This window comes from Lithobates pipiens, unplaced genomic scaffold (genome assembly GCF_037356315.1).
Source record: "Lithobates pipiens isolate NorthernLeopardFrog02 unplaced genomic scaffold, aLitPip1_a1.2 Scaffold_25, whole genome shotgun sequence".
Taxonomy (NCBI): Eukaryota; Metazoa; Chordata; class Amphibia; order Anura; family Ranidae; genus Lithobates; species Lithobates pipiens.
In genome coordinates, this window is record NW_027507787.1 from 221,054,251 (window position 1) to 221,079,821 (window position 25,571).

Here is a 25,571-nt window from a genome sequence, read left to right on the forward strand (position 1 = left end):
AAACAAAAACAATTTTACTTACCAGAAATGGCTGTTGCTAGGCAGATCGTCCTAATCTGCCACTTCCTACTCCGCGGTTCTTGTCCTCCCTCGCATTGTCTCCTAGGAGATGGGGCGCGAGGTCTTCTAGGACAAGTGTGTGCCCCAGTAGACAGGCGTCTATTCACAAAGCGCCGCGCGACTCGCGCATGCGCAGTAGGAAACTGGCAGTGAAACCACAAGTGCAAAGTGGATTTGCCTTTCGTAAATAACCCCCGATATCTGCACATTGCACTTTAATATTTATCATGTTGTTTGATTTATAGAAGAACACATTGTGGAAAATTAGCATATTGTGCTTTATAATATCGTTTATTGAATGCACTATACAGTAAAACCTTGGTTTGACTTTCCCAATACACAACCTTCATTAAAACTGCATTAGTTGACTTCTTGTTCGGAAGATTTATTGTATACCACTAAAATGTTGTATTCCCTTGTCTCAGTTACATACACTGTACGACTTGATATGTCGAATGTCGCTTACAATTGTATTTTGATTGCTTTACAAAATAACATTTTTTTGAAAGTTAAAACCTTGGTTTGAGAGCGTTTTGCAAGACAAGCAACATTTTTAAATAAATTTTGACTTGATATACAAGTAGTGTCACGTCATAACTGAGAATAAAAGAGAAGAGAGGCGCCTCTAAGTGTAGCAATATGGTTACATTTAATGAAGGTACAACATTTAGCAACTCACATGGTTGATGATTAAAAAAGAGGCACATCTAAGTATGCAGGCATCCGGGGTAAAGCTGTCCACACAGACCATCCTCTACACCAGGAGTCTTCAACCCCCGGGCCGTGGCCTTTCTTCAGCGGGGCCGCGGGCACGGGCGGGCAGCATGAGATAGCCGGGCAGCCAGCATATAAGCACCAGGTGGAAAAGTTAGCGAGCGGGCAGGCCACATGGCAGGTGACATCATCTTTCTCCGCCCCCCGCATCGCTGCTCTTCCACCCTGTCAGCCTCAATGTCGGAAGTGCGGCGGTGAGAAGAGAGATGACATCTCTCTCTGACCCCCCACATCGCTGCTCTCCAGTCCTATCAGCCTCAATGTCGGAAGTGCGGCGGTGAGAAGAGAGATGACATCTCTCTCTGACCCCCCACATCGCTGCTCTCCAGTCCTATCAGCCTCAATGTCGGAAGTGCAGCAGGGAGCAGATGACATCATCTCTCACTTATCTCCTGCCTTCACTCGGCGCCCTTCTGTGTTAGATGGACCAGTGCTGCCACCAATGCAGTGGCAGGCAGTGTGGCAAGTGACAGTCCACATCTGGTGACAGTCCACATCTGGTGACAGGCAACGTGACAAGTGACATTCCGCATCTTGTGGCAGGCAACATGGCAAGTGACATTCCGCATCTGGTGAGAGGCAACGTGACAGGTGACGTGGCAAGTGACATTTCACATCTGGTGAGAGGCAACGTGGCAGGTGACGTGGCAAGTGACATTCTCCATCTAGTGACAGGCAGTATGGCAGGTGACATTCTGCATCTGGTGGCAAGTAACACACTCAGGGCTACCACTAAATCTGCATTATGGTGAGTTGTACTATTTTATTAATTACTACAATGTATTAATAGAAATAAAGTGCTGACAAACTGCCTACGAAAAATCGCTTACCTCTCATGGTCCAATCGGCAGGTGCCCCCCCCCCCCCCCAACCGGGCCTTGGCAAAATTTTCTTCCACGCAGCCGGTCCCTGATGCCAAAAAGGTTGGGGACCACTGCTCTACACCACCATCAATGTCATCCCTTCCAAGCTGCGCTCCATGAACGGTTCAAGCCTCACTTTCAGATCGCTCTACTGCAGGGTAGTCTTCACGGTCACGATTGCAGACTGAAAGCGGTGAGAGCCGGCGGTGCGGAAGATGGTCTATGTGGATGACTTTACCCCGGATGCCTGCATACTTAGATGTGCCTCTTTTAATCAACCATGTGATTTGCTAAATGTTGTACCTTCATTAAATGTAACCATATTGCTACACTTAGAGGCGCCTCTTCTTCTCTTTTCTTCTTCTTCTCTTTTCTCTGGAGCTCCTGCTGGATTTTGCTTCTAATCCCCTTGTGGAGGCTTCCATTTGTGGATGGACATTTTATGGTTACGCAACCTATCACATTGCTATAATCTTTTTATATGGACTATAAACTGAAGGACTTATGAATAAATGGTTGTGGAACAAATCATCGGAGTTTCCATTATTTCTTATGGGGAAATTTGCTTTGATATACAAGTACTTTAGATTCCAGTCATGTTTCCGGAACTAATTATGCTCGCAATCCAAGGTTTTACTGTATATCTCTCAGGGGATACTTTGTATTTAGCGTTGCACTGATTCTGATTCTATAAAGGTACATTTTGGTTTTACTTTTAATAAAACAAGGCTGGTGGGAGAAGACCGTATAAAAACATTTCATGTCTGCTTGACAGCAACTGGTAAAATGAATGTTCCACAGCTGCATAACAAAAATGGAAATGATGGGAAAATATATTCAAAATATCCAACAAAATTGTACGTCTCTCACCTGGAGTTTCACACTCTGGGAAACCTCTTCTTTTTCACATATACTTCTAGCAAGGGCTATTGCGTCAGCACAGTAGTCCACACCCATAAGATTGCTGTATCCAGCCTTTGCCTGTCATTAAAACACAAGAGTGAGGAACATCGATTTACTCCATAGTGCAAAGCCCTGACACTACAACCACACCTCCCAACTTTTTGAGATAGGAATGAGGGACACCTATCAGCAAAAGTATGCAGGCATAGGACACACCCCTTGCCACGCCCCTTTAAAGGAGAATTGTGCAAAAAAACAAGATTGGTTAAACCCACAAGTGCTTTTTTTACCACTACTATTCCTTTATAGTAGTTATAGCTTTTGGAATTTACAAATGCAGCAATTTAGAAATCGGATGAAAGGTTTAGCACTGGGAAACACTTTTAGAAAGAAAAAAAGTGCATTTTCTATACAACTATATAGATCAGACCAAAATGAGAGACAAATGAGGGGGAATGAGGGACAGAGGGACATTGCTCCAAATCAGGAAAAGTCCCTCGAAATCAGGGACAGTTGGGAACTATGCTACAAGTGATAAAGACTCTTGGCAAGGAACGCTGAATTCTCAGTTCCCAATAGGAACCATAAATGTAGGAAGTCTGAGGATGATTTACTAAAAGAAAATAAGCTGTTCACTGTGCAAGGGAAGTTTCTCTTTCCTTTACTGAGATACAGCATTGTCTTCTTAAACCAGAAGGCTTTAGTTCCTTTTGCACCACTTTGCCAAAGCCTTAATGGTTGTTCTGTTCCGATTAGCTTATTGAATGAGGGAGGTAAACACTGTACCTCATTACTGTAAACTGTTTACATAGAAATGCAGATATGCGGACGTTCAACATTAAGGCTCCATTCACATGTTGCTTTTGAGCGTTTCTGCAGTGCTTTTTGTTGTGCCTTCTGCATTCTTGTAACCGTGTTTTTACCGCGATAAGATTTATTTTTTTCATTTTTACTGTATATAGCTGGTTGCTAAGGAGCAGGTCGGGAAGCCAGCCGCCACGTCCTTAAAGTGATTGTAAAAGTTTTTTTTTTGTTTTTTTTAAATAACAAACATGTTATACTTACCTCCTCTGTGCAAGGGTTTTGCACAGAGTGGCCCCTCTTCCTCCTCTTCTGGGCCTACCCATTCACCATAGAAGCAGTGAAATATAAAAATGAACAAGAGTCCTTAATTATAAAAATAGCTCCGAGCGGTCTTCTCCCCAAGCCGTCTTCTTCCTCGCCGCTGCTGTCTTCTTCCTCATCACGGGCTCTCCAAGTGACATCATCAGATGGCTATAGAAGAGATTTCAGACAGCAGGGTACATCACAACGAAAGAAGACAGCCTCAGGACAAGAGTGGCCTTTAGCGTGTAACCTGTGGTGAGAGAGAAGACAGCGGTGGAGAGGAAGAAGACAGCTGTGGGAGAAGACCGCCTCTGGAGAAGACGGCTCTGAGCTATTTTTTAAAGTGGTTGTATAGTCATTTTTGGGACACCTACAGGAAAGCCTATAATAAGGCTCTTTAGGATATTCCCCTCACAATGCGCCGCTGACTGCAGCAGCGCATGCGCACAGGGGATTCTGAAAGTCCAGCAGACGCCGGACCCTGCCGGATAGAAATCTCCCGCGCGCACGTGTGGGTGTGACGATATCGCGGCTCCGGCTACTCACAGCACCGGAACAGCGATACCCGGAAGAAACACATGTCAGCTCCTTCGGCATGGATTGTGCCAGATATCGGGGCCTCGTTCTAAGGTAAGTATTTCATAATGAGCTAGTATGCGGTCATACTAGCTCATTATGCCTTTTACTTTGCAGGTGAGCAAAAAAAACAAAACAAAAAAAAACACATCAGCGGGTTTACAGCCTATTTAAATAAAGGCCTTTATAAAAAAAAACGGCTCTTAGTTTATTACACGATACCCATTAACTTGGGGGGGGGGGCGGAATCTGGGGATACCCTTTGTTAAAAGGGACTACCAGATTCCACATTTGTGTGAATTGAGCCTAAGGCTGGATTCACACCTATGCAGTTTTAGTGCTTTTTCCATTTTGCAGATTTGCACTACAGTCCATTTAACATGGTTTCCTATGGAACACGTTCTGTAGTGCAAATCTGCAAAATGCATAGGTGTGAATCCAGCCTAAAGCTCCAGGGAGCCCGTGATGTCGGCCCCACGAGGCCAATTTTTCCACTCGCTCGGGTGCAGACGCCGCCACTCCAACTAAGGGAAACCGGCAGTGGAGCCTTTAGGCTTCACAGCTGGTTTCCTACTGTGCATGTGCGAGGCACTTTATAAATGGCCAGCTTGTCTTCTGGGACACACACAGGTCCCAGAAGGCAGCGGGGGTAAAGGAGGAGGGCTCGCCGCAAGTACACTTAGTATTTCAAAAAAGGTATGAAAGAAAAAAAAAAAGAAAAAATTATAATTATATATATATATATATATATATATATATATATATATATATATATATATTTATATTGATATCCAAAAACGAGGGGTGGAGGGGGTGTCTTAATTTTAAGACCACCTTGTAAAAGTGGGTGGAACTTCGCTTTAAGGATGCTGGCGGTTGGGGTTCCTTAAATATCACATGCCGGGACTATTACTTATTTACCGCATGCATTTATTTATTTTGCTTCCTTTTGGGAATTGGCTTTAACTCCTGTTTTTAAGCATTATTTACTGAGCATTTTTGCTTTATGCGGTAAATGCAGCATAAAGCAATAGTGAATTAGCATTTTCATGATCGCATGCAGTATTTGTGAAAACACCTAAATACCATATGCAATCTGCTTTTGTGAACGGAGCCCAACTTCACTTCGGTGGCAATAGAGGGTATTTACTACAACTGGAGCATTCAGAATCGGGTACATCTGTGCATGATAGCCAATCACTTTCAGCTTGTTCAATTAAGCTTTGCAAATAAAACCTGGAAGCTGATTGGTTTCTATGCAGACCTGCACCAGATGTTGCACTCTCCAGTTTTAGTAGATCTCCCCTAATATCTCTTTAAAGAGGAGTTTTCCTTAAGAAAAAACAATTAAAAGTCAGCAGCTACAAATACTGCAGCTGCTTGCTTAATAATCAGACACTTACCTGTCCCAGGGTTCAGCGATGCGGGGGAACGCTTGCCCCCCCCCTCCTCTCGGCCGCGCCGGCATTGCAACTGTGGGCACCCGGCTGTGGCTTCACAGCCGGGCACCCACTGCGCATGCGCGAGTGGCGGCGCTCGCCGTGATTGGCCGCACAGTCATCTGGGACCTGTCACGTGTCCCAGATGACTGGCAGGAGGGGGCAGAGCTGAGCCCTTCCTGCACCGAGGGGAAGTGACGTCAAGAGCCCAGGCACTGAAGGAGGCAGACTACGAGGGACCTCCTAGCAACAGGCATTAAGAGGCAAGTTAAAAAAAAAAAAAACAAAATGTTTATTTATTTATTTTTTCGGAAATGTAAGCATTTTTTTTTTTTGTGTGTGGAACACCACTTTAATAAAAATCACTGTGAGCAAGATTTGTCTTACCAGTTCCACCAATAACATGCCATTCCCAGTGCCAATATCCAATATTGATGAGCTATGTGGTATTTTCTGGGAATTTATCCATCGAATCACTCGAGTCATGCTACCTTCACCAAACCTGTTTCAAAGGAGACACAAATGTTTCAAATACAACCATGTGACAATTCAACATTGTAAGGAGCAAATGCCCCTAAGGCCCCTTTCACACTGGGGCAGTTTTCAGGTGCTACAGCGCTAAAAATAGCACCTGTGTAGCGCCTGAAAAAACCGGCCCCTTTCACTCCAGTGTGAAAGCCGAAGGGCTTTCACACTGGAGCAGTGTGCCAGCAGGACGGTGAAAAAAGTCCTGCTAGCCGCATCTTTGGAGCGGTGAAAGGAGCGGTGAATTCACCGCTTCTACCCATTGAAATCAATGGGGAAGCGCGGCAATACCACTGGCAAAGCTCCACTGCAGTTAAAACCACCCCGCTACCGGCCACAGACCGCCGCTAAGACTACGGTAAATCGCCACTAAAAATAGCAGCGCTTTACCGCAGACGCCCGCACCGCCCCAGTGTGAAAGGGGCCTTACACACAGAGGGGTTTTGATTTACTCAAACTGGAGAGTGCAAAATCTGGTACAGCTGTGCATGGTGGCCAATTAGCTTCTAACTTCAGCTTGTTCAGATACGCTTTGACAATAAAACCTGAAAGCTGATTGGTTTCTAGAGCTGCACCTGTTTTTTTGCACTCTCTAGTCTTAGTAAATGAATCCCAGTGCTTCCAGACCCTGTGCATCCAATCCCAACATTTTCGTGTGCAGAATACCTGCGTTCCGGGCATTCGCCCTTGAATGCATAAGGCCCTAAATGCAAGTAGCAATCGAAAACAGCATTCTGCGTGCCATAGACTTTGACAGGCTGCAGGCAACAGGACCTGTCCCTCCTAGGTGCATTAAGGTGCTGGGATTGGACTGAGGGGGGGGGTTACATGCTCCGTGTGCAAAGAGACCTAAAGTTTGCTGATCCCACACAATCACGTAAAATGTAAATCTAGCCCAGACTTTTATTTATTTAAATAAGTGGAGAAGGGTTAGAAGTTGAACCTGTTATGCCGCAAACACACGAGCTGACTTTTCAACAGACTAGGTCCGACGGTCTTTCCGACGGACTTTCGGCGGAGTTCCGACGGGCTTTCCGAACGAACGGACTTGGCCACACACAATCACACCAAAGTCCGACGGATTCGACCGTGATGACATACGACTGGACTAGAATAAGGAAATTCATAGCTAGTAGCCAATAGCTGCCCTAGCTTTGGTTTTCGTCCGTTGGACTAGCATACACACGAGTGGATTTCTCGATAGGAACTGGGTCCGGCGGAGTTCCGGTGAAAAAATTTGAAACATGTTCTATTTCTAAAGTCAGTCAGATTTTTGGACAGCAAAGGTCCGATGGAGCCCACACACGATCGAATTGTCCGACGGATTCCCTCTGCGAGACCTTTGCTGTTGAAAAGATCGGTTGTGTGTACGTGCCATTAGGCTTTTACTGCTATCCCATGGTACATTAGAGAGACATTCCAGATAGCTGTAAAAACCTCACAGGGGATCTAATCCTTCCATACTCTCCATGGGCGTGAACACTTCATCACCAGTTACACCAAAAAAAAAAAAAATATCAATGTAATACAACTTTACTTACTGTAAATTACATTGCACAGGGCTAGTCTTCTGTCACTCACCAGATCTCTCCTTCATCACCATACTCTTGGAAAACTTTCAGTTCACGACTGTAGACATCATCCCAGCTATGGGGGAAAGGAAAGACAGAAAACTACCTATTAAATTGACATAGGATAACTGTATAGAACAGTGATGGCGAACCTTTGCACCCCAGATGTTTTGGAACTACATTTCCCATGATGCTCACATACAATGCAGAGTGCATTGCATCATGGGAAATGTCATTCCAAAACATCTGGGGTGCCAAGGTTCGCCATCACTGGTATAGAACATACACTATATCACCAAAAGTATTGGGACACCTGCCTATACACGCACATGAATTTTAATGACATCCCAGTCTTATGCCCTGTACATGCGGTCGGACATTCCGACAACAAAATCCATCTGATTTTTTTCTGATGGATTTTGTGCCAAACTTGTCTTACATACACACAGTCAGACAAAGTTGTCGGAAAATCCAATCGTTCGGAACGAGGTGACGTTCATTGCGTATGACGGGACTACGTAGAGGCTAGTAGCCAATAGCTTTGGTCTCGTAATTTAATCTGAGCATGCGTGGCACTTTTTCCGTCGGAATTCTCTACAAACGATCGGAAAAAGTCAGATTGGATTTTGTTGTCGGAAAATTTTAGATCCTGCGCTCAAATTTTTTCAGTCGGGATTTAAGACGGAAAAAATCCGATAGAGCCCACACACGATCAGATTTTCCGACAACATAATCCGATCGGACCTTTTCTGTCTGAGAATTTGACCGTGTGTACAGGGCATTAGTCCGTAGAGTTCAACTTCATCTTCAACTCTTCTGGGAAGGCTGTCCACATGTAGGGATGAGCTCAGGCGTGTTCGCATGGTCCACGTGCAGAGCCCGCTAGGAAGTCGGCGCAGTGCTGCGCTAATCACAGGCAGTGAGACATTGTCCGATCTCTGAAGCTGCACAATGTCTCAGTGCTTGTGATTAGCGTATTGCTGCACCGACTTCCTGACAGGTTCTGCACGTGGACCATGCGAACACGCCTGAGCTCATCCTTATCCACAAGGTTTTAGGAGTGTGTCTATGGGAATGTTTGACTATTGTTCCAGAAGCACATTTGTGAGGTCAGGCACTGATGTTGGACGAGAAGGCCAACAAACTCCTAAGGTTTGACCTCATATTATATGGTATTGGTAAATCTGAAGACTAAAATCTGCAGAAAATCTAATAGTGTGTATAGGGTCTAAGACTGGGATGCTATTAAAGGATTTGTAAACCTTCATGTTTTTTCCCCCTTAATGCATCCTACTAGCTATTTTTTTTTAAATGTCTGTGTGCATGAGGCCTAAATCTGGGGGCAGGAAGTGAAGGGAAATTGCCCCAACAGGATATAAACGGAAAAAATTATCTGGCAACTGAACCAAAATGGTTATTCACGTGCTTTAAAGTGGAGTTCCACCCTAAAACGGAACTTCCGCTCATCGGAACCCTCCCCCCCTCCGGTGTCACAGTTGGCACCTTTCAGGGGGGAGGGGGGTGCAGATACCTGTCCAAGACAGGTATTTGCACCCACTTTCAGGCATAGACTCCTATGTCTATGCCCGGAAGTCTATGCTTCTTCCTGTCCCGCCGCGCTGTCTGCTGAGACACACACGGGTCCCAGAGAAAGCGCGGACCATTCCTATTGCGCGATCGGTCAGCCTCGGCTGCCAACATCGCTGGACCCTGGGACAGGTGAGTGTCCATTTATTAAAAGTCAGCAGCTGTAGTATTTATAGCTGCTGGCTTTTAATATTTTTTCCAGTGGACTCCCTCTTTAAGTATTTATTTATCTATTATTTTGTGAGTTGGTTTAGTGACATCTAATAATGGCTTCCCATGGCAACGGAACAAGTATGTGGGTGTACCAATATGGCGCCCGTGCTGTGTGCAACACACACGAATAACAGTGGCTTCACATGGCAGTAGAACGTGTCGGTGGGTGTACCAATATGGCGTCCGTGCTGTATTATAGTCTACTCACTGCTTCTTGGTCCCCAGTGCCGAAGGACAGAACTCCGCGTCACTCATGCCGCTCGAAATCGGCCAAATCTATGAGAGAAGAGAAGTCTGGGCTATGGAAGAAATAAATCTTCCCAGTAGCATGTCCCGGATATGACGTTAGGGAAGGGAGGAGGGAGTGGGCGGGGCGTACAGAGAGTAAACAAACAGAACCTCAAGAAAGTGTGTGCTTTGCTCGCGTGTTAACAGAGTAGGCAAGAAGGCAGTGTCAGGCACAAGAATGGCAGGGAGGATGCTGGATGACACAGGGCAGGCATTCCATGGGGGTGCTGAGTAAGTAACACAGGGTGCCTGACACCGAACCCTGTGTGACCAGCACCCCCCGTGGCATCCCTGTGCCTGACACCGAACTCTGTATCACCCAGCACCCCCCGTGGCATGCATGTGCCTGACACCAAACCCTGTGTCACCCAGCACCCCCATGATCTCCCTGTGCCTGACACCGAACCCTGTGTCACCCAGCACCCCCATGATCTCCCTGTGCCTGACACCGAACCCTGTGTCATCCAGCACCCCCATGGCATCCCTGTGCCTGACACCGAACCCTGTGTCGCCCAGCACCCCCATGGCATCTCTGTGCCTGACACTGAGCCCTGTATTACCCAGCACCCCCATGGCATCCCTGTGTCCGACACCAAACCCTGTGACCCTGTATCACTCAGCACCGCCCCATGGCATCTCTGTGCTTGACACCGAACCCTGTGTCGCCCAGCACCCCCATGGCATCTCTGTGCCTGACACCGAACCCTGCGTTGCCCAGCACCCCCATGGCATCCCTGTGCCTGACACCAAACCCTATATTGCCCAGCACCCCCATGGCATCTCTGTGCCTGACACCGAACCATGTATTGCCCAGCACCCCATGGCATCCCTGTGCCTGACAATGAACCCTGTATCACCCAGCACCCCATGGCATTCCTGTGCCTGACACTGAACCTTGCATCACCCAGCACCCCCATGACATCCCTGTGCCTGACACTGAACCCTGTGTCACCCAGCACCCCCATGGCATCCCTGTGCCTGACAATGAACCCTGTGTCACCCAGCACCCCCATGGCATCCCTGTGCCTGACACTGAACCCTGTGTCACCCAGCACCCCCATGGCATCCCTGTGCCTGACAATGAACCCTGTGTCACCCAGCACCCCCATGACATCCCTGTGCCTGACACTGAACCCTGTGTCACCCAGCACCCCCATGGCATCCCTGTGCCTGACAATGAACCCTGTGTCACCCAGCACACCCATGGCATCTCTGTGCCTGACACCGAACCCTGTATCACCCAGCACCCCCATAGCACCCCTGTGCCTGACAACAACAACAAAATGTGCCCATCGGTGTGCCCCTTAACATAAAAAAATGGTATATAGGTAAAGTTGATCCAGGGAATATTTGATTGCCTCTCGGGGGATCAGGAAGGACATTTTTCCCCTGCTATAGCAAATTGGGTCATGCTTTACTGTTTTTTTTTTTTTTTTTGCCTTACTCTGGATCAACTGTGGGTATAGGATTGTATATATTAAATTTGTATGATTTTTTTTTCTCTTTTATTGGTTGAACTAGGTGGACTTGTGTCTTTTTTTTTACCTGACTAGCTTTGTAACTATGTATAAAAATTTACCCATCAGTGTGCCCCTTAACACAAAGTGTGCACCTGTAAATATCACACCCCACAAAGCTTGAGGGCAGGAGCCGGCAGAGGTAGCAAGCTGCAGGGGACGGGAGCTGCAAGATACCATACCTAGCGGCCGGCAGAGAGTGAGAGCTGGGACCCACGAGATAGCAAGCAGCAGGGGGCGGGGTGCGCATGTGATGTCACTTCTTGACTGCTGAGCGGCAGAGATGTGGAGCTAAACTGGCAGCCTGATGGTCTGGACAGGAGGGTCGCTCAGGTCTGTGTTCGGACCGCCGCCTGCCATTTAATGACAGCTGCTTTAGAACCACTTGACTGATTGATTGAACATTTGATACGATTTCCATTTTCTATTGTGAATAAAATGCAGGCTTATGAGATTTGCAAATCATTGCATTCTGGTTTTTATGCAGATTGTACACAGGGTCCCAACCTTTTTGGAATTGGGGTTGTAGTTATAGTTAGACTTCCACCTTAAAGTGGAAGCTATAAAACATTTCCCAAAAAAAAAAAAATTTTTTTAAAAACTAATTTATTCATCAGTTTAGGCCAATTTGTATTCTGCTACATATTTTTGGTAAATAAAATCCCAATAATCGTATATTGATTGGTTTGCGCAAAAGTTACCGCGTCTACAAAACAGGGAATAGATTTATGGCATTTTTATTAGTTTTTTTTTTTGTTTTTTTTTAATAGTAATGGCAGTGATCAGCGATTTTTAGTGGGACTGCGACATTGCGGCGGACAGAACTGACATTTTTTTGACTTTTTCAGGAACCAGTGACATTACTAAAAATATGCACGGTTATTGAACTAATGACACCGGCAGGGAAGGGGTTAACATCAGGAGGCAATCAAGGGGTTAAATGTGTTCCCTCACTGTGTGTTCTAACTATATGGGGGATGGGCTCACTGGGACAGCACACAGATCTATCTTCCTGCATAGCAGAAAGACAGGATCTGTGTGATCTCCCCTGTCAGAACAGAGATCTGCCTTGTTTACACAGACAGAACCCCGTTCTGTCACTGCGGGGAATGATCTGCGGATTGGCTCCCCCGCTGGCCAATGGGAGCACGCGCATGCCCACATATCGCTGTGTACGAGACCGACGTACACCTACAGCGATTTGCGCAGCCGAGCCAACCTGTCAAAGTATAATGACGGCAGCTAGTCAGCAAGTGGTTAAAGTATAACTAAAGGCAATTTTTTTTTTTATCTTTTTGAATAGATTGGAGATGGATTAGAACCCCTGTCAGTTTTTATTGCTATCTGTGCCCCCTATTAGGGAGCTTCAGCCTGTTGGGTGGTCTCCAGAAAAGTAATAGAGGGGAAAACTTCCAATGGGGACACTAGTTTCAGTGACTTGGGGGTCCTCAAGAAATTCTCTTAATTTGGAGGGATTCCTCTCACTTCCTGTTTGGTTATGGGACAGGAAGTGAAGTGATATTACCGCAATGGGACACAGATGGTGTAGAAAAAAAATCTGACAGGGGTTATAACCCTCCCTTGCTCTAAAATGGAAAAAAAAAAAAAAAGGTTTTGCCCATAGTTCTACTTTAACAAATTTGATCCATTAGCAAAGTTCAACCAATTTTATGGATTAAAATAAATTTAACCACTTCCTACCCCACCCATAGTCAAATGACGTCCACAGGAGGGATCTCCCATCCAGGGCAGGCGTCATATGACGTCTTGGGCTTCCCGGCCGTCTAGGGGGTGCGTGCGCAACCTGCTGCGTTACTCGGGAGCCAGTCCACATGCCCGGCGGCCGGGCACCCACAATTGCTGGTAACAGAGCCAGGTCCTGTCGGGGGAGAGGAGAGCGATCATGTGTTCCCAGTAAAGAGGAACACTGATCGGTCTCCTCCCCTTGTGCGTCCCCTCTTCCTACAGTTAGAATCACTCCCTAGGTAACACATTTAACCCCTTGATCGTCCCTAGTGTTAACCCCTTCCCTGCCAGTGACATTTATACAGTAATCAATGTATTTTTATAGCACTGATCGCTGTATAAATGTCAATGGTCCCAAAATAGTGTCAAAAGTGTCCGATGTATCCGCCACAATGTCACAGTCACGATAAAAATCGCAGATCGCGGCCATTACTAGTAAAAAAAAAAAAAAGAAAAATGATAAAAATGCCATAAATCTATCCCATATTTTGTAGACACTGTAACTTTTGCGCAAACCAATATTATATACGCTTATTGCGATTTTTTTTTTGCAAAAAATATGTCGAAAAATACATATTGGCCTTAACGGGGAAAATTTTTTTTTTTTAAATTGGGATATTTATTATAGCAAAAAGTAAAAAAATATTGCGTTTTTCTCAAACTTGTCACTCTTCTTTTGTTTATAGCGCAAAATAATTAAAACTACAGAGGTGATCAAATACCACCAACAGAAAGCTCTATTTGTGGGGGGGGGGGAAGGATGTCAATTTTGTTTGGTTACAATGTCGCAGGTCCGCGCAATTGTCAGTTAAAGTAACAGTGAAGTATCGCAAAAAATGGCCTGGTCATTAAGGGGGTAAATCCTTCCGGTCCTAAATCCGCATTCCATTTTTTTTAGTCTAGGTTTAATACAATCATACTTTGCTCTGTGAGGTTCCTCCTTTCTTAAGATCTGATGGATGAAAGAAACCGTTATGCTGAATTTATTAAATCACCTATAACTGGGAACAGAGTGAACTGAGGTTCTTTGAGTCTATATCCTGTGTGCATATACTGAAACATCATAAGAAAAAAGTTCAAATAAGGAAAAAAAATAATAAGTTCACAGTTGCTGAGCCAGACATAACGTTACAGGTCTCACCGTATCTTAAAAATGTTGCAAAATATATTTCTTAAAGTGGTTGTAATCTCTTTAGTACTACTTTCCACTACAGGCAAGCCTAGAATAGGACGTCCCTGTGGGTACCGTCAGTATCTCCTAAACCTGCACCCTTTAGGAGATATTCACTGTATTCGCATGTTGCGACGTCATCGTCACTAGACATGTGCACTGACAAAAAATTAGTTCATTTTCGTTTCATTCGATTTTTTTGGAAATTCGGAAAAATCGAAAATTCGGAAATTTGAAAATTCGGAATTATCAGAAACGTTCACAGTTCGAATTTTTGGATTTCCAAATTTCCGAATTTCAAATTTTTGGATTTACGAATTTCCGATTTTCCGCATTTCGGATTTCCGAATATCCAAATTTCCGAATTTCAGATTTACGAATTTTCGAATTTCTAATTCTCGGATTTTCGGAACTCCGAATTTCCGAATTTTCGGAATTCGGGAATTCAAAGATTTGAAAGTCCAAAAATTTGAAAATCTGAAAAAAAAGAAAGAAAATCAGTTTAATTAATAACCAACTATTAAATTAACCAGTACGAATTTATCCGAAGTTACAAATTATCTGAAATAACAAATGCCGCATCTAAACAAATGGAACGGAACAAATTAATAATAAATAATAATAATTATTAATAATAAAAAGGTTTTATTATTAGATTGTTACGTTCCATTTGGTTAGATGTTGCATTTGTTATTTCAGATAATTTAATGTGTAACTTTGGATAAATTCGTACTTGTTACGTTCACAGACAAATTTGAAAGGGAATTCCAATACCTATCATTTAATAGTTAGTTATTATTTAGAATTAAACAGATTTTCTCTCTCTTTTTTTTTTCTTTTTTTCTGATTTTCGAATTTCCGAAAATTCGGAATTCCGAAAATCGGACATCTGAAAATTCGGATTTCTGAATTTTCGAGTTCGGAAATTCGAAATTCGGAAACTCAGAAATCCTAAAATTGGAAATTCGAAAACTCGAAATTCGTAAATTGTAAAATTTCGGAAATTCATAATTTCGCAAATTTTGAAATTCGGAAATTGAAAAATTCTGAATTAACGGATTTGTCAAAATTCGTTAAAAAACTAATTTGGAACTAAATGAATTGCACATGTCTAATCGCCACATGCACACCGAAGAAGCGACTCGCTCGTGCCGTTTCTTCAGTAGCTGTGCCGAGACCCGTGGCATGCGCGGGAGTGACGTCATTGCGGCTCTGGCCAATCACAGTGCCAGAGCCCCGCAGATCCGGAAGTAACTCCGGGAGACATGTCGCCGGTCACAGCGGTGTACGGAGACCGCTGCAACAGCTTCGATCTAAGGTAGGCATTTCATAGGGAGCTAGTATGCAATGCATACGAGCTCCTTATGCCTTTGTCTTGTCTTCCTGGTTGTCTTTCATCTAAATTCTAAATTGCTGCATTTGTAAATTCCAATATAAAGGAATAGTAGTGGTAAAAAAAACACTTGTGGGTTTAACCAATCTTGTTTTTGTACAATTCTCCTTTAACCGCTTCCCGATCACCTCACGCAGATATACTGCGGCAGAAGCACAAGTACAGGCAGAATCACGCACCTGTATGTTGCCCTTTAAGAGGCAGCTTGCGGGCGCGCTCGCCGGGAGCTCCGTTACCATGATCACAGGTCACGTGGACTCGATGTCCGTGGGGATACCAGCGATCATCTCACGGTGGAGGACGAATGGGGCGATGCTAATGTTAACAAACATCTCCCCGTTCTGCCTTGTGACAGGACACTGATCACCGTTGCCTGTAATCGGGAGTGGTGATCAGTGACGTGTCACACACAGCCCCTCCCCCCCCACAGTTAGAATCCCTCCCTAGGACACACTAAACCCCTACAGCTCCACCTAGTGGTTAACTCCTTCACTGCCAGTCCCATTTACACAGTAATCAATGCATTTTTAATTGCACTGATCGCAGTATAAATGTGAATGGTCCCAAAAATCGTGCCAAAAGTGTCCAATGTGTCCGCCAAAAATTATCAATAAAAATGCCATAAATCTATCCCCTATTTTGTAGATGCTATAACTTTTGCACAAACCAATCAATAAACGCTTATTGCAATTTTTTTTTTATAGATATATTTTTTTGGCGATATTTATTATTTTTTGCTATAATGCTTTTTTTTCAAAATTGTCGCAAATTTTTTGGTTTATAGCACAAAAAATAAAAACCGCAGAGGTGATCAAATACCACCAAAAGAAAGCTCTATTTGTGGGAAAAAGGGCGTCAATTTTGTTTTGGAGCCACATTGCACGACCGCACAATTGTCAGTTAAAGCAACGCAGTGCCGAATCTCAAAAAGTTCTCTGGTCAGGAAGGGGGTAAGTTCTTCCGGGCCTGAAGTGGTTAAGGAGGTGTGTCCTATGCCCTGCATACTTTTTTTTTTTTTTTTTTTGAAAATATTTTTTATTGAGTTTTAGACAGACAAACAAACATTCAACAAAGAACAGTGACATGCCACAGTATTATGGTTAGACCCACGCAGGGGCCATCAAGCGATTCCAACAGAATAATCGACACCTGTAGCACATCCACAACAACAACAACTAACTTAGTGCTAGGTTGGCTTCCACTCCATATAACAACTTAGGACCAAATTCTGCAGTCGGGCCCCAAGGGGCACCAGAATAAGTGAACTAGGCTCATAGTATTGGCTACACTAAATAACATAAGACAGTGAAGTGGAGCAATACCAGGGACCCACCCCAACCACACTCCCATCTTCCCTCAGGATGACATCCCAGACATGTTAATCTGTAGTCACTGTGGAGGCATCAGCCAGCCACTTAGACCACACTTTCATGTATTTTTTGGGGCAACCCCTGTTATGATATGTTTCCTTATAATGTGGCAAGACTTTATTGACATGGGATTTCCACAGTTGTAATGACGGCGGGGCCTGCTTTTTCCAGCATAAGGTGATCATTTTCCTGGCATAAAAGAGTAGAAGTCCTATCAGGGTTCTGTCTGCTATCCTGGGGGCCACCCCCTCCACCAATCCCAGAAGGCATATCCGCGGGGTCTGGGCTACATCTATTCCCACCACTTCATGAATTATGGATAGTACCTGTGACCAGTAACGCTGAATTACCGGGCAGGACCAGAAGATGTGTATAAAGTCACCCGGATCCCCAGTGCATCTCCAGCACTCCGAGGACAGGGAGGTTCTCATTTTATGTAATCTATACGGGGTAATATATGCCCGGTGTAGAATTTTGTATTGTATGAGACGGTCTCGAAGAGAGACCAGGATGGTGAAGGGAAAGTCCCACATGTCTTCCCAGTCCTCGGAATCCAGATCCGGAATGTCTTGAGTCCATCTCTGTCGGAGCTTTGACAGATCTGGAAAAGAGACCCTAATAAGGTGCGCATAGAGGACCGAAGTCGGCTTCCTAGTACATTCAGATCTTGTAACCTTTTCCAGGGCGGATTGCACAATTTGCGTGGTATTGGGTACCACTTGGGCCTTGAAGGCATGGGATAGCTGCATATAGCGGAATAGATGCGAGGAGGGCACATTATTGCGAGATACCAGGTGATTAAAGGGGTGTATAGTCGTACCTGACGTGAGGTCAGATATGAGTTTTATGCCACATCTGGCCCAAATTTTGGGGTCTGGTAGTGAGTAGAGGTGAGGTAAGGTAGGAATGTTCCATAGGGGGGTGTGTGGGGAGATCGCAGCCCCCGGAAACCCCTCCAGTCCCAGTCCCGCCCTTAGGCCCTTAGGCCCTGCATACTTTTTAACCACTTCAATACCGGGCACTTAAACACCTTCCTGCCCAGACCAATTTTTAGCTTTCAGCGCTGTTGCACTTTGAATGACATTTGCGCGGTCATGCTACACTGTACCCAAACAAAATTTTTATCATTTTGTTCCCACAAATAGAGCTTTCTTTTAGTGGTATTTGATCACCTCTATGGTTTTTAATAACAAATAAAAAAAGACCGTAAAATTTTGAAAAAATAAAATGTTTTTTTTTGTTTCAGTTTTAAAACTTTGTAAATAAGTTTTCTCCTTCACTCATGAGGCTGCACTGACGGGCACTGATAAGGCGGCACTGATGGACACCGATGAGGTGGCACCAATGAAGTAGCACTGATGGGGTGGCATTGATGGGCACTGATATGTGGCACTAATAGGCGACACTGATGGGCGACACGGATGGGCACAAATTGGCACTGATAGGTGGCACGGATAGGCGGCATGGATGGGCATGTATAGGCAGCACGGATGAGCATAGATTGGCACTGATAGGTGGCATTTTATTGTATTGTACTAATGGATGCCAATCGGTGCCAAACAATAATGCATGCCAACCAGTGATGCCCATTGTGGGCACTGACTGGCATCCCTGGTGGTCTAGGGTGGCATACCTGGTGCTGGGCATCCCTGGTGGTCTGGTGGCATCCCTGGTGGTCCAGTGTGGACATCCTCGGGGGGGGGGGGGGGGGGGGGCTGCGCTGATAATCAATCAGCACAGACCCCCCCCCCCGTCAGAGGAGCAGCCGATCGGCTCTTCTCTACCCGCGTCTGACAGACGCGAGTGAGGAAAAGCCGATCAACGGCTCTTCCTATTTACACTGTGATCAGCCGTGATTGGACACGGCTGATCACGTGGTAAAGAGTCTCAGTCGGAGACTCTCTACCGAGATCGTAGTTACGGAGTGTCAGACTGACACCCTGCAACAAAGATCACTGCGATGCGCGCCCACAGGGGCGTGCAGCGGCTCAATATCCTGAGGACGTCATATGACGCCCGGTCAGGATTTTGAAACCACTTTGCCGCCGTCAATCTGCTATATGGCGGGCGGCAAGTGATTAAAAAAGGTTTGATTTTGGGTTTAATACCACCTTAAGGAAAAAACATTGTGGGGTTGATTTACTAAAGGCAAATCCACTTTGCACTACAAGTGCACGTGGAAGTGCAGTCGCTGTAGATCCGAGGGGGACATGCAAGGAAAATAAAAAACAGCATTTTAACTTTCACATAATTAGATGATAAAATCAGCAGAGCTTCCCCTCATTTCAGATCTACCCCTCAGATCTACAGCGACTGCACTTGTAGTGCAAAGTGGATTTGCCTTTAGTAAATCATCCCCTGTACGTTTGCAGTAAGCAAACAGTTTGGTTTATAGCATTTTTGCCCTTAACCTTCCTAGCGGTAATCCCGAGTCTGGCTCGGGTTGGGATTTTAATTACAGGAGCGGTAACCCCGAGCCAGACTCGGGATCGCATAGCTGGAGGCAGGGGAGGACACAGGGAGAGTTACTCACCTTGTCCCCTGGATCCAGCGATGTCCGCCGCGCTGTGTGATCGAGCTGTCCTCCGCTCGATTCACAGTGCCGAATGCCGCCGAGCTCCGTTCCCTGCGACGTTACGACGCACGGGAGCGGAGAACGGCGGCAAATTCAAAAAAGTAAAAACACACACAGCACTGTAATCTTACAGATTACAGTGCTGTATTAAAAAATACACACCCCCTTTGTCCCTAGTGGTCTGTGCAATGCCCTGCATGCACTTTTATATTATAAATACTGTTTTTTCTGCCTGGAATTTGGAGATTGTCCATAGCAACCAGAAAGTGTCAATTTTTCAGTTTTTTTTGGATTTGATTACATTATTGAATAATTTTTATTATTCTTTATTATATTATAAACTTTATCATACCTGGGATGTCCGCTAGACTCTGGTTTGAAGAGATTTCAGAGCGTTATTCCTAAGAATTACAGGACTACAAAATAAAAGCCAGATTTCCATGCAAAATAATTGTACCGCTTTCAGCACCTTATTCCAGACTGAATCATACCGCCAGGGAGGTTAAAGTATGTTTTTTTCTTTTGCTATGTGTTCCTATTCACAATACATGCGTAAAAAAAAAGTCTTACCTTTTAAGCTGGCAGTAAATGGATCAAACCAGTCCCTGCTGAACCAGACAAGATTCTATCCACCTATGGGCAGGCTGGTTATACTGAAGTCGATCGATCAACCAGCCTGTCAGATTTTTTTTTTGCATGCGATTATTGCCCGTGGCTATAGCTGCTAACAGTGATCATTGTGCTCTACCAGCAGAAAGGCTCCATGACGGCATAACACAATAGCACTGTGGGAAGGATTCCCCCCATCAATACTGACTGTTGATGGGTGTAAAGAAAAAGGCATCATCTATGGCTTGCTTTTAGATGTTACTAAAGGAGAAGCTGTCATGGCGGAGTCTAAGAATTTCTGGGCAGCCGCAGAGTTTTTGTTCCCATACAGACTTAGAGTTATCCCTCATTAATATACAATGCAAGAGGGAGGGTTCTATCTTTTTAACCCTTTGTTAGGACAGACACTGTCCAAATCTAGTTTACAGCCGACAACGAAGAACTCCGAACACAGTATAGACAGGGTAATTATGTTAAATATTACTTGACAGCTCCCTCCATTACAAAACAGGGAGAGGATTAGAGGTAAACAAAAAAAAAAACACTTAAAAAGGTAACCAGAATTTTTATTTATTTTTTTAACGTTATGTGATGATAATGGGAACATGTAATAAATATAAAGTACTGTAGGCATTATCCCAATTTGCCTGCAAATATGGAACTACACTTTAAATTAGAGCTGTGTCCAGGCTATACAAACTCAAACATTTACATATTCTATACAGATTGTAAATTAGCTAAGTACCAGTGGGCTGGTGTTTTTTTTTTGGGGGGGGGGGGGGCAGCAAACAAACAACCCCGTCCCCCCAGAAGTGGGCGGCACTCCCACCCGCTGTCTGCCGGTCCGGCACTTACCCCATCTAGGTGGTGGGTGGCGGCAGCTCCTGTGTCCTCTCCTCCTGCACAGCGGCTTCCGCCACGTGTCGCCTCTCTCCTCCTCCTAGGCACTAGGTGTCCAAGAGGATCGCCTCTCCTTTCAGCCAGCCGGGTGTTGGGTCTCACGACCCGCTTCCTGATTGGCTGGTAGGATTCGTGTGAGAATAGCGAATATTCATTCGCATGTGATTTGCACTACAGTGTGGTGGTAATCACTTTCGAGGTCGCACAGCACACTCGTGATGAACCGAGCCTTAAGGTAATTTTTAGCTGTCTGCATCCCAATGGGGAAATTGTACTTCCTGTCCTGAAGACTTAGCCCTTGTACACACGGTCGGACATTCCAACAACTAAATCCAACGGATTTTGTCCGAAACTGGTGTTGCATACACACGGTCGGACAAAGTTGTCGGAAAATCCGATCGTTCGGAACGTGATGACGTTTGTACGTTACAAAGGGACTACGTTCAGGCTAGTAGCCAATAGCGTTGGTCTTGTAATTTGATCTGAGCATGCGTGGCACTTTATCCGATCGGAATTCTCTACAAAACGATCGGACAAAGTCCTATCGGATCATGTTGTCGGAAAATTTTATACATTCCGACGGAAAAAGTCCAATGGAGCCCACACACGGTCGGATTATCCGACAACACGGTCCGATTGGACATTTTCCGTCGGAATTTCCGACCGTGTGTACAAGGGCTTAGATGAAAATGAGAGGAAATCTCACCAAAAAGCGAGGGACATTTGTCACCGATGGAAGATTTCCTTTTGATTCTTCTTCTAAAACTTTTTGATTTCCCTTCACTGTCTGTTTTGCTCTTTCGTTAATTCTGACTGAATCAGGAAGTTGTACTATATGAAGATCCTTGCCATCATTTTGAAAAAACAAAACAAAAAAAAAAAACGCTATATTTTTTACTTTTTGCTCAAATAAATATCCCCAAAAAATATATAAAAAAGGAACTTTTTTTTCCCCCTAAGTTTAGGCTGATACATATTCTTCTACATATTTTTGGTAAAAAAAAATAAATAAAAAAAATCATAATAATAATTTTTTTTTTTTTTTACTAGTAATGGTGGCGATCAGCGATTTTTATCGTGACTGCGACATTATGGTGGACAAATCGGATGCTATTGGCGTGATTTTGGGACCACTCATGTTTATACAGAGATCAGTGAAATTAATAATGCACTGATTACTGTGTAAATGTGACTGGCAGTGAAGGGGGTAACCACTAGGTGGTGCTGTAGGGGTTACGTGTGTCCTAGGGAGTGATTCTAACTATGGGGGAGGAGGGGCTGTGTGTGACATGACACTGATCACCGCTCCCGATTACAGGGAGCTGTGATAAGTGTCATTAGGCAGAATGGGGAAATGCTTGTTTACATCAGCATTTCCCCGTTCTTACTCTCCATGAGACGATCGCGGGTATCCCCACGGACATCGAGTCTGCGGGACTCACTCAGGGAGCTTGTGGCGGCGTGCGCCCGCAAGCCGCTTCTTATAGGGCGACGTACAGGTACGGGATTCTGCCTGTACATGCCCTTCTGCCGCAGTACATGTGCGTGAAGCGGTCGGCAAGCGGTTAATCTGGAGGCAAGCTCAATATTTTCACTACACCTTTGATGTAACTAAAGACATAGCAATAGTAATTAAATAGAAAATTGGATGTTATCCCCTTATCACCGACCGTACGCACATATGAGGCTTTCAGGGGTTATACCGGGTAGATGGCTGCAGCTGCAGGCATCACCCTGGTAGTGTTTTTTAGAGCGGGTGGTTGGCTCTTTAGGGATAACAACTGATGTGGCTAAAAGCAGCTTGGTCGTTTTTCCGGAGGATGTCCCCCCTCCCCCCACTGTTCCCAGGCCTCCCATCCCACCAGGAGACCGGCTGCGTGATTCGCCACTGCCGCCAGCTAGAGAGAGACTGAATCAAAGCCGTAAACGGCTTCGTTCCAGTCTCCTATATGTAAACACGGAAAGCGACATCACTTCCGGTTTACTTGGTTGCCAATGGCGCCAAATAAAAAAAACAAAAAAAAAAACACGACAGTATTCAGAATCACAGTTTTTGGCGAATACTTTGAAGTTCAAAGGAGGGATTTGGGGTCTTTTAGACCCCGATCCCCCCATAAAAAGTACCTGTCATCACCTATTTGTCACAAGGGGTATTTACATTCCTCGTGAATAAGATAAAAAAATTTATAAAAGTAAATAAAGTGAGCCATTTACAGAGACAATTTTCAATAAAAGTGAGCCATTTACAGAGACAATGTAAAAAAATAAATAAATTTAAAAAATGTAAGCGCGCCTCCATCCCTGCAGCAAAGAAACCGCAAACGTAAGTCACGCCCGCATATGTAAACGGTGTTCAAATCACACATGTGAGGTATCGCGGCGATCGTCAGAGCGAGAGCAATAATTCTGTAATGCTAACCTGGTAACCGCTATTTTTTTTAAAGTGACGCCTATGGAGATTTTTTAGGTACCGTAGTTTGTCGCCAGTCCACTAGTGTGAGCAATTTCGAAGCATGACACGTTAGGTAGCTATTTACTCGGCATAACATCATCTTTCACAATATACAAAAAAATTGGGCTAACTTTAATTTAGTTTTTTTAATTAATTAAAGTGTCTTTTTTTCCCAAAAATTGCGTTTGAAAGACCGCTGTGCAAATACTGTGTGACATAAAATACTGCAATGATCGCCATTTTATTCTCTATGGTCTAACCTAAAAAAAAAAAAAAAAAAAAATCAGCTTTCAATTTCTTTTTGTCAAAACTTAATAGAACAAGCTGAAGTTAGAAGCGGATTGGTTATGCAGAGCTGCACCAGTTTCTGAATGCTCCAGTTTTAGTAAATCCCCCTAGTATCCTGAGTGCTACAGAGGTAAATGCTGAGCTTTGTTGTCCTATCACGTGGCTAGGATACCACCCAATCATTTCTATGTACAAAAACCATGGATCTTTTGCTGGCAAAAGTTATAACACCATTGTTTTTTAACTGTCCAACAGAGCACCACAGTCTTAGGGCCACACGGGGTGTTAAATTTACAAGCAATACACCCAATTTGAGCTTGTGACAGATTATGAAGGAAGTCTCTGATGAATGCTTTAGAGCAGCCTTTCTCAATCTTTGGAACCAAAGGGTTCCTCTAGAGAAGCCTTTCTCAATCCTTGGAACCATAGGGTTCCTCTAGAGAAGCCTTTCTCAATATTTGGAACCATAGGGTTCCTCTAGAGGAGCCTTTCTCAATCTTTGGAGCCATAGGGTTCCTCTAGAGAAGCCTTTCTCAATCTTTGGAACCATAGGGTTCCTCTAGAGAAGCCTTTCTCAATCTTTGGAACCATAGGGTTCCTCTAGAGAAGCCTTTCTCAACCTTTTTTAACACTTGAACACTTGATATAACATTTTGTCTCCAGGGAACCCCTGCTAATAATCATTATATTTACATCTCCTAGTATGTTAGTGTGATGATCAATGGTAAGGCCTCATGTACACTGCAGCTAGTAAACGGACGTTCAGGAGCAGTTGGGTGTTTTTTTTCAGCAGCCCCTAAACTCTCCTCCATGTTACCTTATGGGTACATGTGCACTCAGGCATTTATAGTAGGTCAGAAGCATTTTTTTTTGCAAGCAGATAAATCGCGTTCAGGACAGTTGTATAGTGGTATTTGAAACACCAAATGCTTGTAACAGCACATAAAACGTCTAAACTCGCTCTTTTTTTGGTTATAGCGCAAAAAATAAAAACCACAGAGGTGATCAAATACTACCAAAAGAAAGCTCTATTTGTGGGAAAAAAGAACATCAATTTTGTTTGAGTACAACGTCGCACAAGCGCGCAATTGTCTGTTAAAGCGGCGCAGTGCTGAATCGCAAAAAGTGCTCTGGTCAGGAAGGGAGCAAATCCTTCCGGGGCTGAAGTGGTTATAGCGGAGTTCCACCTATTTAAAAGTCAACATCTACAACAAGTGTAGCTGCTGACTTTTAATAATCAGACACTCACCTGTCCAGTGATGTGGATGCAAGAAGCCCCGCTCCTCTCCGCCGGCATTCTAATTGTGGGCGCACACTGCTTGTGTGTGCGAACCGTGCTGTGAATTGCCGCGCAATTTTCTGGGACCTATGACATGTCCCAGATGATTGCGGGGGGGGTTGAGGTGATCTTCCTTCTGGCACCACGGCACCAGGAGAGGAAGCGGGAGCTGGGTTCCTGTAAAAACTCCCCCCCCCCCCCACAAAAAAAATTACATGCCAAATGTGGCATATCAGGGGGGTCACCAACACTTAAAGCGGAAGTTCCATTTTTGGCTTTAAAAAGAGCATCACCAAAGGTCAAAATGGTGCAGTGATTTAGTTAAAACTTAACTTTAATCATTTTCTTCAACTTCATCTATTAAA

General features: G+C 44.5%; 1 protein-coding gene across 4 annotated transcripts in view; it reads right to left on the bottom strand.

The window, feature by feature from the left end:
• EEF1AKMT2 (EEF1A lysine methyltransferase 2) overlaps positions 1-20,556 on the bottom strand; it is a 32,557-nt gene extending 12,001 nt beyond the window's left edge. The window contains exons 1-4 of one of the 4 annotated variants that reach the window (XM_077455567.1): positions 20,249-20,556; positions 7,789-7,894; positions 6,110-6,224; positions 2,568-2,678 (exon numbers count right to left, since the gene is read on the bottom strand). In XM_077455567.1, the coding sequence (XP_077311693.1) occupies positions 2,568-2,678; positions 6,110-6,208 (210 nt within the window). In that variant the 5' untranslated portion in view covers positions 6,209-6,224; positions 7,789-7,894; positions 20,249-20,556. Of the gene's footprint in view, positions 1-2,567; positions 2,679-6,109; positions 6,225-7,788; positions 7,895-9,826; positions 9,991-20,248 lie in introns of those variants that run through there. The other 3 variants (XM_077455566.1, XM_077455565.1, XM_077455569.1) reach the window with 3 other exon arrangements.
• Positions 20,557-25,571: the final 5,015 nt, after the last annotated feature.